The sequence below is a fragment of the Puccinia triticina genome, chromosome 1A (genome assembly GCF_026914185.1).
Source record: "Puccinia triticina chromosome 1A, complete sequence".
Classification (NCBI taxonomy): domain Eukaryota; kingdom Fungi; phylum Basidiomycota; class Pucciniomycetes; order Pucciniales; family Pucciniaceae; genus Puccinia; species Puccinia triticina.
In genome coordinates, this window is record NC_070558.1 from 7,501,584 (window position 1) to 7,516,310 (window position 14,727).

The 14,727-nt window shown below is 49.5% G+C and overlaps 3 protein-coding genes across 3 annotated transcripts; 1 reads left to right on the plus strand and 2 right to left on the minus strand.

The window, feature by feature from the left end:
• Positions 1 to 365: 365 nt before the first annotated feature.
• PtA15_1A813 (uncharacterized protein) lies at positions 366 to 1,412 on the minus strand (the record flags this gene model as incomplete). Its single annotated transcript, XM_053165879.1, has 3 exons — positions 366 to 1,122; positions 1,207 to 1,252; positions 1,391 to 1,412. The coding sequence occupies 3 exons, from the start codon at positions 1,410 to 1,412 to the stop codon at positions 366 to 368; spliced, it is 825 nt and encodes a 274-aa protein (XP_053017026.1).
• Positions 1,413 to 2,913: 1,501 nt separating this feature from the next.
• On the plus strand, positions 2,914 to 5,023 carry PtA15_1A814 (uncharacterized protein; the record flags this gene model as incomplete). Its single annotated transcript, XM_053165880.1, has 3 exons — positions 2,914 to 3,055; positions 3,127 to 3,269; positions 3,341 to 5,023. 3 exons carry the CDS (start codon positions 2,914 to 2,916, stop codon positions 5,021 to 5,023), a joined length of 1,968 nt encoding a protein of 655 aa, XP_053017027.1.
• Positions 5,024 to 11,928: 6,905 nt separating this feature from the next.
• Positions 11,929 to 13,894, minus strand: PtA15_1A815 (uncharacterized protein; the record flags this gene model as incomplete). Its single annotated transcript, XM_053165881.1, has 3 exons — positions 11,929 to 12,591; positions 12,667 to 13,793; positions 13,858 to 13,894. 3 exons carry the CDS (start codon positions 13,892 to 13,894, stop codon positions 11,929 to 11,931), a joined length of 1,827 nt encoding a protein of 608 aa, XP_053017028.1.
• Positions 13,895 to 14,727: the final 833 nt, after the last annotated feature.

Here is a 14,727-nt window from a genome sequence, read left to right on the forward strand (position 1 = left end):
AGAGGCATACCTACATGTCAGATTTTTTGTTTTTTGGCTGTTATTGTATGAATCCGATAAACTACGTGCAGACTGCAGTTACATAGCTGGTAATGAAAGGCAATTCTCATTTACATGTTTGAGAGAGAGATAGATAGAGACTTAAAGTAATGAAACATAAATGTCCTGATTTAGACGAGCAGCAGGAAGGTGGCATGTGGCTTAAATAGAGGAAAGAAAGGCGCTGATTTGTGTTTAAACGGGTGATCAAAAGTATAAAATAGGACATGTGGCATGTGTCGATGCAGCAGACAAGACAAAATGCATTGTCTTAGTTGGTTTGAGGATGAGAATACGGCGCCTTCACCAGTCGAGGACGTGGGTGGTCAATAGGCCTGGTTGGTAGAGTGGCACGGGGGTTTGGTGCCGTCGCCGCAAGTCACTGGAGCAGTTTGATGGGTGCCAGGGAAGTGTGCGCTGGAAGATTGGATCTGTCCACATGGGGGTTTGGAGCCGTCGGCACAGGTGAGAGGAACGTAGGGGTGAGGAAGAAGATCGGGGTGGGGAGGCTCTCTTCCGGGGTCGGTTATCACACACGGGCCCTTGGTGTCGTCGCCGCAGTCGATAGGTGCCGTTTCACGAATAATGACTGGTGGCGAGACCTGGCCGCAAGGTGGCTTGGTGCCGTCGCCACAGGTGACAGGAGCAGTTTGATGTGTGCCTGGGAAAACGGGAGCCGGTTTTGCTTGGCCACAAGGCGGCTTGGTGCCGTCGCCGCAGGTGATTGGAGCCGTTTGATGGGTGCCGGGGAAGTGCGGCGTGTCCGATTGCGGCGGCGATTGTCCACACGGCGGCTTGGTGCCGTCGCCGCAGGTGATGGGGGCAGTCTGGTGCGTGCCATGGAACGTCGGCTTGCTGTTTGCTGGTTTGTCAGGCTTGGCTTGGTAAGTGGGCGCGGCTTCGTGCTGGGTTTCTGAGCTCGTGTCGGCCTGGCCAGTCGAATAACCTGCGGGCTGCTCTGATCGACTGCGAAGAGCCAATGGGCAAATGTGGTTCTTGCATGGAGGCGGGGGTTGGCCGACTATCCGGTAACGGGCCTGCAGATGCGCCGGCTTTTCTTGATGAGGATTGCCTCCAGCGGGTCTGGGAAAATTATAAACCAACATCAGTCTCAACCAAGTCGAGCGAAAATCCACAAGACGAGCTTCTGACTTTTCGGAGACTTACAAGGCCGAAGAGCTCTGTTGAAAACTCAGCAACAGCGTTGCGCCAACTATGAACGAAGGTTAACGGGCATCAACATGGAAGCAAAAGCAACACATTTCCACCGAAATCCAAGGTAATAAATCCAAGGAGAATCAGTATCATGGGCTGGGTCAGATAAGAACGCGACAGTCGAAACATGGCTTACCGATCCAACTGAATGAAAGCATGGTAGGCTAAGGTATGGATGCGGGTTTTTGCTTTATGAAATTTAGTTTATTGAGAAGCCACAGAGGAGAGCCTGTTGAGGTCTATTGAGGTGGATCTCACAATCAAATCAGGTTTGTCGGTTGGAGAGGTGATCAGAATAGGAAAGATTGCCTGGCGGGAGGATCAGGCTCTGATGGCCGCCCCGTTAGTCCTCTAAATAGAGCACTTATACCAGGAGGTATTCCGTGAGAGACGAGGTCCAAGAGACCACAACAACATTGCGACGACGATGTCCCAGCGTCGGGTTTTCCTAGCGCACATACGCGTGCAGCCTGCCGGTGGATAACCGGCTGGCAGAACCCGTCTGGATCAGATCTGAGTGAGAAAGCCCCCCAGGATGCAAAAATAATTAATAATTCATATGGCCGAACTTCCACAGCTCCCTGTTCCGCAAGCATTAAGTTGGAGATCGAAGCGCGGCGGTCTGGCTCAGCCTGCTTCAAGTTCAATTGCGAGCCCGGCACACAGCGGTTTGGCTCTTGCGGTCCATCTCTACATCAACCCAGTTTTTCTCTCCCACACGGCAGACGTGGACATCCGCAGAGCCAACTGATCCCATCGGCAATTAGGGTTTTCCACTTTTTGTTTGGTAAACGTGGGCCATTTTCTTGAGCCCACTACATACACACGTGTGCCCGGTTGACTTGCTGCCTCTTGCCGAATGATGTGGATGTGGAGAGGTTGGATGATTGTAGTCGGATTGATCAATAATAATTCGAGTCTCCACGGCCATCATGATCCCCAAACCGCAGGGTCAGAGCCTTGAAAGAGACACAAAAGGTATTTGTGTAAGCGACTTAGATCTGATGCAGTGGCCCAGCAGAGGCTTGCCCACCTGTGGTTTTGTGTTGAGCATGTAGTTTTGATCATTAATACCTGGGGTAGACTCGTCTCTCTGCACCGTCAAGTGTGCTCGGTCAAAATTCCCTGTGAGGATGACTGAAGGAAAGATGCCGGCGATATAACCTAGGATCAATACTTTTCTCAGTGAAGCTCTGAGACCCCAAAGCTGAGTTATTCATGGTGGGCTTTTTGGGTTGTGCTTGTGTGTAGTTCCCAAATGAGCCACATCTTGCTGATTTCTGGCAGAGAGCCTTGGTTAAAGCGGGCTGGCTGGCTGAGCAGCTTCGCCGCAGCATGGGGGCTACGCCTGGGGGAGGATGTCCTGGGCTTTTCACCTGCGTCTTACTCGGCTGTCGACTGGCAATCAACCAGCCACAGACAGGCTCAGCCATGGCGAACATCGACCCAGCATTCAGCGACCAACAGGAAACGGTCAACAGCAGCAACGACAACGACAACACCAACAGCAGCACCAGCCACACACACCAAAACCATCACCAGCACCAGCGCAAACGATCCAGGCAGTCATCCCCAGTGGCACCAGGAAAACAAGCAGAACAGCAACAACAACATGACCTCTCATCACTCGACCCAACCCTCTCGGCAATCAACGACAGCATGGCGGCCGAACTCCAGCAACACAACCCAAAACGCAAGCGAGACTCAGCCCAGCCAGACATCGACCAGCACTCAAACAACAGCCGGCCCTCACTCGACACCCTCCAACTAGCCCACCTCATCACCTCCATCCAAGCCCATCGTAAGTTCCTCACTTCAACCGAAGAAGCCCAACACCCAGACTCACCAAGCACCTGGCTCCCATTCAAGCAGAACCGCCCCCCTCCGAACCACCCTCGAGCACCCATCTGGCCGGCTACAACATCCTGCCAGACTACTTGCTCCCCTCTGCACCCGCACTCGAGCCAGAATGGAAGGACAAGTTTGAGACGGCCCTGAGCCCATTGAAGCTAGAGGTAAGGCACCCTCTTCTTGAAACTAAAATCGCCAGACTCAGAGAGATCTCACCTTCCTATCCCCCCTCCAGATCTCTCGTCTCCGATCACGCATCGAAACCTTGGAGGACGAGCGATTGGTGATGGCCCGCGAGATCACCTCCTTGAAGGGATGCCTGAACCTCTCCGATTTCACTCCCCGATCATTCGTTGGATCCACCCACCAAACACCGATCTCTGCAGCCAGAGATCATCCAAGACCGACCGCGGCCTTCCTCGGCCGCCATCCGGCGCTTCACCACAACCATGCCTTGGATATCCCCGTAGGCCCCCTGCCGGAGATTGGGTCGAGCAGCGCTCAAGCTCACCCGGCAGTCGGCTTGAACCATCCGCTTGCTGCCGTCCAAACACCCACCTCCGCCGAGACCAAGCCTGGGATCCCCCAGCCGATCCTCAACGCCTCGTCCAAGTTCGAAACGGGGGGGACCAGTTTCCGGCGACAGAGCGCACGCAAGAAGTCCGAGGCCCCCGCCTCCTTCTCACCCACCTCGACCGCCACCCCAGCCAGCAGTAACAACCGGTCGAAGCATCGTAAGCCCGAGCTCTCCCGGACCGTCCGCGCCACCGTCTTCCGGCTCATGGGCGTCTCGTCCAGCCAGTCCCCCGTGCCCAGTGACGCCGGGCTGCCAAGCGAGACCTGCAGCAAGTTCGGAAACGAGAAGAGTCGGGCCTACCATGGCTACACCACCTCGCCCTGTTTCCCGGAGTATACCAACGAAGAGATCTTCGACCCGATCACGAAGACCCGGATCTGGCGGTGGGACTGGTCCAAGACGATCCGACAGTCCCAAAACAACACCAACTTTGCCAAGGAGATCCGCAACGTGATCGCCCGCGAGGCTGCGGACCCGGTCCGGCCCATGCACACCGAGGTGCCCCCGAGCGACTGGCTCTATCTCGACGACGCTATCGACTCCGCTTACACTAACATGCGCAGGGAAAGAGATAACCTCATCGATCCCACTAAAATGGTCAAGAAGGAGGTCCATCGCGCCCGTAACAAGAAGCGCGGACTCAAGGAAGATAAGTATAAGCGCCGGAGAAAGGCGCTCGACGAGTATCGCGCCGATCCGCAGAGCTTTGGCCAACGTCTACGGGACGCGAACCTGAGGCTACCCGAGAAGCCCATCCCGGTTATGGGAGGGGAGCATCAGCACCAGCAACAGCAGCAACAGGAGGAGGACGAGGAGGAAAGAGAGCGCTGGGACGACGCATTGGACATCAAGTACATGTCGAGTGAAGACGAAGCGCACGTCAACGACTTCACGAACCCGGTGCCGATCGGGCCCGAGAAGACGGACAACACGTTGGCGGCATCGGACAAAGTGTTTGCCATCTGTCGCCCCACTTGGCGCTCCGACCAGCTCTACACCCTCTTCGCTGTCCTCGATACGATCAAGATGCCGGAGCGCGCTTATCGCAGAGTTCTCGGGCCGAGCCGGGAGACCAGACCGCCGCTTGGCACCCCCGCTTGGAGTGCGTATATGCCCCTCTCCTTCGTCACTTGTGTGTGTGTGCTGACCGCGTCGATGTCTCTGTCAGTGGTCAACCCCGCATACTCCAACGCCTCTTCTTCGACCACTAGCCCCCTCCTCGACCCCGCGTCCGCAAACCCCTCGCATCTTGCCGCCCCCGCCCCGCCCCCGTCCGCCGCCCTTCCTCACCCCTCTTCCTCGTCCGCCGCCAAACCTGACCCTCAGATGTCTCCCTTCTGACCCCTCCCATACACTACCCTCCCCCGAAAAAAAAACACCAGCTGTCGACCTAAGGCGGGTCTGGGGCCGCCATCCGGGCCGGCCACGCTTCGTATCCTGATACTTATATACTATATATTTCACACCCTGATGTGCGTTGGCGATCTTTGCCCTCGCTCCCCATCATCCCGTCCAAACCCTTGCCATCCACACCCTCACATACATAGATATCTGATGAAAGACCACCTGACACATGCGTTCCACGGACGCGGGCCATCGCCTGTCCCTTATTCTTATTTTTATTTTTTGGTTGCGGTTTATGTGACCTTTCTCTCTTGCTGGGGGGACAAGAGGCTGGTGTTGTACTGATGCACATGTTGGGATATGGCTTGCTGGGGCCTTGACCTGCTGACCTCTGCCACCATCAAGACCTAACACCCCCTGAAAATGTATTAAAACAGTGCAGGACTTGCTGTGCAATCTGAGACCCCTGCAGGTGCTGGTCTAGACCCCAAAAGACTGGATTTTTGCAGGGAAATCTAGCTTTTTGGGCGCTAGGGGCAACAGTGAAACAGATACAATACAAATAGGGGGATTCAAAGTTGGCCATGCACAACTTGCATGCACTTTTGCAAGTTGGTTTTTAAGGCTTTTATTGAAGACCAAATTTCAAAAAAACATTCAAGCAGGCTTAGAGGGTGTAGTGCAGTGTGACTTGCAATGGCATGTACTTTTGCAACTTGGTGTTCAAGAATGAACTTGAACACCAACTTGCAAAAGTGCATGCAAGTTGCATCTGGCCAACTTTGAAACCCCCTAATACAGTATCTTCAGATATTTGTGTATTGGAGGACTTCCCGTCAATCTGGAAATCCAGATCTGAGCCGCCAGATTTCAGATTTCGCAGGGAAATCTCGGTCCCCGAAGCTCCCAGAAGGGATCCAGAGTTCCAGATTCCAGATTCCCCTGTGAAATCTGGAATTCCAGATTTATTCAAAGTTGACGGGAAGTCCTCCATTGTATCTGTTGACAATTACAGAATTTGTAAATCCAAATGGATTGGTGGACTTCCTGTCACTTTTCAACAGATCTGGAATTTCAGATTTCGCAGGGAAATCTGAAATCTGGAACTCTGGATCACTTTGGGGATCTTTGGGGGCCTAAATTTCCCTGCAAAATCTGAAGTCTGGCCGCTCAGATCTGACTTTCCAGATTGACAGGAAGTGCTTCATTGTTTCTACCTGTGGATACAATACCATAGTATTGTATCATTAAATGATTAAGACTTTATTTTCTTGTTTTTGGCCATGGTGGACTGGATACAGAAAAACTATCAAAAAATGTAAAAATAAAGTATCTTGTATTGGGCTGTATTTGTGACAAGATACCAAAGTTTGAATACATATGGATAGTATTGGTTTTTGAATATAACACAAATAAATAGTATTAGGTGCAAAACAGATACAAATACAGGCAGATACAGATAAATGTATTGTATATGTTTCACCATTGCTAGATGCCCACTTATCTTGATGGGAAGTCATCCAGTGCAAGGCTGGGAGCCTCCCAGACCTCTATTTACACACCCAAACTCTTCATTTTCAGTACAAAGGCATATGTTTTCCTAAGTCTGTAGTAAGGATGTAAACCGGTTGGGTTTGGGCCCAAAAACCATGTCCAAATCTGACCCAATGTTTAACTTAGGTTGGGTTGGGTTGGGTCAGATTTGCAAATAGGCTGCCCAAATCCAAACCCCACTTGGAGTGTGTTGGGTTTGGGTTGGGTTGCCTCAGGTCCGGGATGACCTGGGGCTTTTTCTTCCACTCCTTGTCCAATTGTGTTCTTGTTTTGTTACTTTGATTTATTGTACACATCAGTATCATCCCCATGATCTTCTCAGAATTGGGTCTTGGGGCCCAATGTCTGGAGCCTGGAGGAGTCCTTTGGTACCTTTACAAAGACTCAGCTATCCTCTCCAACATCCTTGCCAAGCAGGGTTGCAAGGCCTTGGCCATCACCAAGAGTACTGGCTGGACGGACATCCTCAGCAGCATCAGCTGGCTCCCTGTGCTTTCTAATGATCCAATGTCCAACCTCATCATCGATGCCAGTGCAATCTTGCTCCTCCCTCTCCACATCATCTGCAGCATCCACAGCTCCTTGAAAGCAAACTCACCAGGCTGTGTTACCTCAACACTTGTCCCCAGTGACCAGCAGACTGAGCACAGTGCCCTCCAAGCCCTGGGCTAACCTGGACTATGAATAAACAGTTGGTAGCAGATTTAGAACCTGTGTAAGCATAGCACACAGGGGCTGATGAGAGAGCAAGGACTGTACTTGTCCTTGCCCCAGAGCCCACGGCCACAAGCTTCCACCATCATACTTTACCAATCAACCTGGCTCCAGGCAGAATTCACAATTGAGCCTACCTCAATGACCTGGGAGGTCTTGATATGCCATTAAAGAGAATATTAAATATATATTGGGCTCTATGAGGTTCACCATTCAATTCAACCTCCCTGAAATTCTGATACGTACACTGTTCAAAATTGCAGTCTACTGCAGCACTTATCTGGCTATACTTTGGAATCTTACCTCATGGGGTCTGGCAGAAGAATGATGGTTGTCCCATCGGCAATTTGTGACAGTAGCCCATGACACAAGCCCAGTGTGAGCCTGAGCCTCTATAGTGGCTACAGGACACAAGAAAAGTGGGGGACACTGGTTGTATTTCTTGGGATAAAGAACTACAAACAGAGAGAAAGAGAGAATGAGAAGGAAAGAGAAAGAGACAGAGAAATATAATGATCTGGAGGGGGTCTATCTACTCCTTGTAGGAGGATCCTCAAAAGTCAACTTGAATCACCTAGGCCCCGTTTGGCTGCCACGTTATACGTCATAAATGGTCAAATTTATGACGCGCGACCCCCGGGGGTTTCAAAGTTTTGGTGGCAACGGGGGGCGAACTTTGGGTTGCGGCGTCATAAATTCAACAATTTATGACGTATAACGCGGCAGCCAAACGGGGCCCTAGAAAAGTGATAAGGACAGCTGTGCCAGACCAACAAGGGCTACAGCCTCCGCGCGCACCAAGGATATGTTGGGGGGACACAGAATAGTAATACTAATCTGCTCTGATTTTTAGACTGGGTCTAGGATTAACAGAGTAACCTTTGATCTTGAGAAGGGTTGAGGCGAAAGCAATAAAGAGAAGCAATCAAGAGACACAGAGAATCACTCTGGATAATCAAGGTTCAAATGAAGAGCATACTTACTGTCAATATCCTAGGCGCCTGTGACGGTAGGTGTACTGGGAGCGTGGTATCCTCTTGTAGGGTGATCCTGGGTTATCTACGGCGTGGTTCTGGGTGGTCCGAAGTCTGTAGATCCTCCTCAGGCAAGGGGGATCCTGACTTCGAAAATTTTCACAGTTTGCTTATGTAATTACATATGTACATGTGGTTTGGCGCGCCTGGTAGCGCAGACACGTCACAACTGCGCATGCGCGCCACAACTCAAGAACTCAGGGAAGGAGTATAGTTACAAAGACTTGGTAAGTTGTAACTAGGTTTAAAATTGTATGAGGAAACAGAATATGAAGTCAAAATAATGATATCTCTTAAGATGAAAAGGATATGATGTAGTTTCATATGTAATAAGTAGAAAAGAGGCAGACATTAGGTCAGCTGTGTTGACTCTAAGGCTGACACCCAGAGCCTACTAGAAATCTCTGAGTGGACCTGGGTACCTGCGGCGGGTATGGGTACCCACGGTCATTTTGGGCATATTTAGATACCCGGACTTGGACCCGCAACCCGTAGGGCGGGTACTGGTGGTACCGGTTGCGCGTATCACATGTACCACCTATGTTTCAACCCTCTAGTGGGTGTATGCCGGCTTCAAGGGTGGTGTAAACTCTCAATGAAAAGCACAGACCAGTCATCAAGGGTATATATTCCCTCTCAATTTCCCGCGCAAACTGGTCATCAAGAGGGTGTATGTATAACCTCTCAATGCCCGGTCTGGGCCAGATATCAAGATGGTATGCGTGTAAACTCACAATGTCCAGTCTGTTCTGGAAATGAAGAGGGTGTGTGTATACCCTCCCAATTTCTGGCACAGACCGGACATGGAGAGGTTGTTGTGTATACCCCACCAATTTCCGGTCTGTGCTGGTCATTGAGAGGGTATATGTATACCCTCTTGATGTCCGGTATGTGCCGGTCATTAAGAATGTATGCCCTCCCGGTTTCCAGCACATACCATAAATCAAGAGGGCATATATACACCCTCCCAATGTCCGGTCTGTGCTGGTCATAAAGAGTGTATGCCCTCTTGGTGTCCAGCACATACCGGACATTGGGAGGGCATGCATACACCCTCTTTATGTCTGGCACAGACCAGACATTGGAAGGGTATACATACACCCTCTTGATTTCTGGCACAGACCGGACATTGAGACGGGTTGTTGGTGAGCACACTTGGTGAGCACACTTGGCGGGTACCTGAGCGGGTACCCACCGTAGACACAGCCTCAGGTACCCACTCCTTTTTCTCCCAAATTCACATAAATGGACCCGCACAAGGCACCCGTGGGCAGGTACCCGTACTCATAGCCCTAGAGGTGGCAGGTACCACCAAAAGGGGCAATATCTAGAGCCTACTAAGCCTTCAAATACAATTCAAGTTGATTTGGACTGGAAGTGTGAATTGGCCAAAGTGAAAATCTGTTTTTTGCCATATTTAGTTATAGATAGGATCAGCTTTAGTTTAACATCAAATCAACATGGATTTAAGCTTGAGTTACACATGCTCCAACAGTTCAAATAAGTCTGGGTTACTCAAGAAACATACGGTCTGGCACTCTCTAGAGACTGCCACACTTTCTCCCCTGGTGGGTCAGCCGTGAAATGTGGAAGCTCTAAGGAAGCCTGTGGTGTGAGACCAATATTTATTCAAAGGTTGAATCAACCATGATTCAATGCAGAATAGGGCCACACTGTCACAGGTACATTCCTCTGGTCTGCACTCAGGACTTCAGGAATGAAGTCAGCTGGACAGTCAGCATAAGATTTTATTTTTGTTATTAGCATCAAAGATTGAAATAATTTCTCACAACACATCACAGCTGAAAATCCAGGTGTCTAAAATCCCCAACTTAACTAATTCCCTCTATTGAAGGGGGGTAAGCCTTCCAGCAGGGAACCTTAGAAGGAGGGAATGATGTGATAATTCACACCCTCAGGAGTAGAGAATTAGTAAAAACACATTTATTAAAACTTTCTGGCCACATAATCTCTCATTGGCTAATCAAGGTTTGGGGGGAAAAGATGCACAAGAACATGGGGTTTCTTTCTACCTATTTGTTAGTTCTTTTGGTCAATTGAGTACCTCTTGAAGTCCTTTTTTGTGACTGACCTGTGCCCACACATCTTGCACTGTACAGAATCCAAACCAATGGGGTTGCAATTCTGATTGCAGGTCACCAAGATTGGTTGAGGATTTGAAAAAATAGTAAAAAGGTGGGGAGAGCTTGCGCCATCCCAGAAATGAAAAATAGAGCAAAATAGGGTGCAGACACTCATGTGTGAGTTGAGTTTAAAAAATCCCACACCAAAAGTAATTATCTACTCCTGAAGGTTCAACATACCCTGCAAGTCCCTCCTTTGGATATTCCCCGCGGGGCAGCATCTCCCCTCTGATTAGGGTCTTATTTTAGCTAGTTGAAATTCATACCTATTTTGTTGAGTGGAACCAGTTTTAAAGCCGGTGCATCGTACAGAATTCACAAGGATGTAACAACCACTGTTGCAAATTCATCACTGACCAAAGTATTACAGACCTTTACTTTACCCTTACTTAGCTTGGCAGAGAACCTGGACACCTTTCTCTATGTCAATGCTAGGTAAGCCTTTTCCTATCTTTCTCTCTTCTCTTTTGTTCTCCTCCATTGTCTTCTCACATTTGTAGATAGTAATACTAACCAAGAGAACCTGGGTGTTTTTATGTCTGTTGAAGCTAGTACAATTGGAAGACATGTACAACATTTACATAGAGTCTTTGGCTCTATAGACTTGCCTTCTCTGTCTTCCTGTTATAACATCAGTGAAGGACTTGACAGAGTCCTTACACCAGGTGACAAACAGAGAGCCCATTGCAACTCATGGTAGGACTTGATGTGTGAATAACAGATATGGTTTCAGTGAGGAAAAAGAGCACTGAGTGAGGGACTGGGAGACAGTAGTACTGTAAGGCTTGGTGGAAGAATATCTAAACACAAGCATTTAAATTTGATAAACAGGATTATTCATCTTAACATGTTTGGCCAATCTAAATAGAACTGCTGCACCGTGGATCTGAGTGAGCCAAAGTTGAAAGTAAAATTGTCAGTCATCAAACTTTTTCTGCCCCATTTAAAGCATGAGCTCCAATTATGTGAGAAAAAGATGCTGATGGGGAACTATAACCTTTGGGTGGGACACGACCTTTGATACACATTGCTACTGCAAAGGTAAAATTTTGATGGTGTTCAAAGTTGGAATGCATAATGCGTAAACCCTTAAATCACATTTTTATAAACTCACTTTGCAGACAAGCTTGAATTCTGAAAAGTGAAGCCTGCCATTTAAGTTTATGGACAGGTGATCTAACGCTTAAGCATTTATGAGTTGCAACTTCGAACCCCAGAAGTGTGATTTGAATGGTGGGATTTAGAAAAATCCACATCTGTCAAATTGCTGCCTGGTCCTCCAACCTAATGTTGTGCCTTGGATATGAGTGGATTTTAGAATTCAAAATGTATCATGACTACAACAACTTGATCAGCCTGAGAGCCTGCACCAAATAAGAAGGAACCAGCGTTTTTGATATTCCATTACGTTGTATAAGAATAGAAGTTGAACAACAAGAAGGAAGAATTCATTTTTTCATCTTCGAGGATGTGACGAGAGACCAGATGGGACTCGATTCCCGAACCCAGAGTTGAGGCTCGAGCCATTGAGACCGGCAGCCGAAGAATGAGGATTAAGTTCTTCATTATTGAACTCGATCTGTCTATGGTTGTTGAGGTTGGACTCCAAACCGAATTCAACCTTGGTGTTAGCGACTCGTGATTCGAGTTCATTTACTTTAACACCGAGTTCCTGAGTGATTTCTCCAATCCAGTTTAGAGAACCAAGATGTGCATTGAGGATCCCAGCGATTTGGACGATCGGGTCTTCATTCGAAGAAGAACTAGAAGAAATCGCGCCATCTGTCAAGCCGGAAGATGATTCGTCGATCTTATTCGCGGGTCCAGCCAAACTATTCAACTCGGCAATCATCGTTCCGAGGGAGGAGGCCATATCATTCAATTGAACGTGCACTTCTTCCGCCGTTTTGTAGGCTTCTTCCCGTTCCTGCGCAGCCGTACGCGTTCGACCGGTCGATGTTGCTGAAAAATCTTGTGCTTGGCTACTTGAAAGCTGTCTTTCATAGTCGTCCAATGCCACCGACAATTCTTGTTGTTGAGTCTCTACATAGTCTAACGTCGAGTCGATCGAATTCTGCATTGGTTCTATTTGCTGCAACTCATCATACAACATCGAGATCTAAGTGAAAGGGTAGCAAAAGAATCATGTCAGGAAAGGCACTACAGGTCGTAAAAAGATACCATGCTTGCCTACCTGGTCTCCGTTTTGAATAAGCATTTGGTCCCAAGCAGCAATTTCGTTGGCAGTATGCTTGAAGTCCTCAACGCGTTCATCTAATTCTGAATTCCAGCGAGCGACCAAGTCTTCCAAAGTTTTTCCTTTGAGTAGCGAGGGGGCCAAGTTGATGTTGGGCTTAGTGGAGGGGGTAGCCGGTGGGGTGCCAGCAGGCTTATTAGCCTGAGATCCATCAGTAGTGGTTGAGGAGTTCATGGCAAGCGGCGAGGATTTTATAGGGGCGGTGCTCTTGATCGCCAGGGCGCTGCTATTCGTAGTTCCGAAAAGACTCGGGGTGGGCGGTTTGGCCGGCAATTCGGGTGTGGCATTGGCTTTGGGAGCAATCGGGGCAAACAAGGAAGTCGATGCGGCAGCGGTGGTTGCTGGAATGGATGACGCTGCCGCCGGTGCCTGAGTCGCGGAGGGTTGCGGATTATTGGAGCTTGAAGAATCGGGTGGCTTGGACCCAAACAAGCTTGTGGGAGTGGCTGCAGTTGTGCTCCCGAACAAATTTGTGGGGGTGGCTCCAGCAGGTTTAGACGGTTGAGGCGCACCAAACAAGGATCCACTGTTCGCGTCTTTTGCTGGCTGATTGGCAGGCGGTGTCCCAAACGAAAAACTCGGAGTCGTCGTATTAGAAGCAGGCGCATTACCGCTGTTGGCCGGAGAGGTTCCAAATATATTACTATTTTTTAAGTTGCTACTTGCATTTCCAAATAGGCCGGGCTTGGCGGCCGAGGTGGCCGTAGTAGACTGGTTTGTATTAGAGGTTGCTGCCGCGGGTGTGGCATTAGAAGCGCTCCCGAAAATGGAATTATTTGTAGAGTTGGCACCGAACATGGGTGCCGTAGAACCTGTGGCGCCACCGAATAGGCTAGGTGTCGTAGAGCCTGTGGTTCCTGGGGCTGCGTTGGGATTTGCGAAAGGGGACTTGGTGCCGAATGAAGCTGCGCCGGTGGTGTTCGCTTCCCCAAAAAGCTGAGATGAGTTGGTGGGAGGATTGGTGTTACTAGCACCCCCGAGGTTATTCGGGAAAGCAGTGGAACCAAAACTGAACGTGGTCGTAGGCTGCTTGGCTGGACTTGTCTGGGGAGTAGTCGAAGACGCTTTTGAAGGTCAATTCAAACAAATTAGCACCAAGGTAAAAAACGATCACGACAGACGACTGACCAGGTTGAGGGGCGCCGAATAAAGACCTGGGGTTCATATTCAGAGATCGACGAGTGGCGGTCAACAGGAGACGAGCGTGTGTCGTTGGGTCCGGCGGTCGAACGCGAAGTTGACAAAGCCCCCCGAGACTTCGTGCCCCGGGGGTACTAGAGGGATCACCGCCAGAGGGGGGCTAAGTTAAAAGCTTGTTCACCAGCCCCCCTCTTGTTTTGTGTGCAAAATTGGGGTGCGCGCCAAGCCTCATTTTCAGGAAAAAGTGCTCGCCTGGATGCGCCGGAGTGGGCGAACGCACCTTCGCGCATCATGACACCTGGCTCCGAAAACCATACCCTCACCACCACGGTTGCAGCAACTCCATGATTTGTTGTCTGTATGCAATGTGCATCACCTCATTTTTTTGGGATTTTTCCAGAGCATCTCCACCCCGGTCCCTGTAAATCTCATATTGGACTCGGGAAAACGGACATAGCACCAAAGAGGATTCTGCTTATCCACCACAAGGGCTGTATTGACCAGTGAAAGTCAGCCAATTGGGGTTGCGGTGTGCTTGAGAGTTTGTGAAGCCTTCCAAGGTGGGAAGGATCAAACGAGTGTGGGTGATAGGGCCAGGCCTTATTGTGTCTACGTATATACAGCTCAAGAGGGACTTTTGACCCTTGTCCCTATTATAGGGCTCAAAATACTACATGACTGCGGTGACTGTTGTTTTGGGGCCCGCGGCCCCTTAATGGTGGTACAGGGCCAGTTGCTTTGTGCACTTGTGGATACCGGTGGTATGCTGGGATATGACCATTATTTTACTTTTATTCAAGATTCTACAAGTATTTTTATAAAAAAATTTGAGCAGAGATATCAAATTTAAAAAAAAGA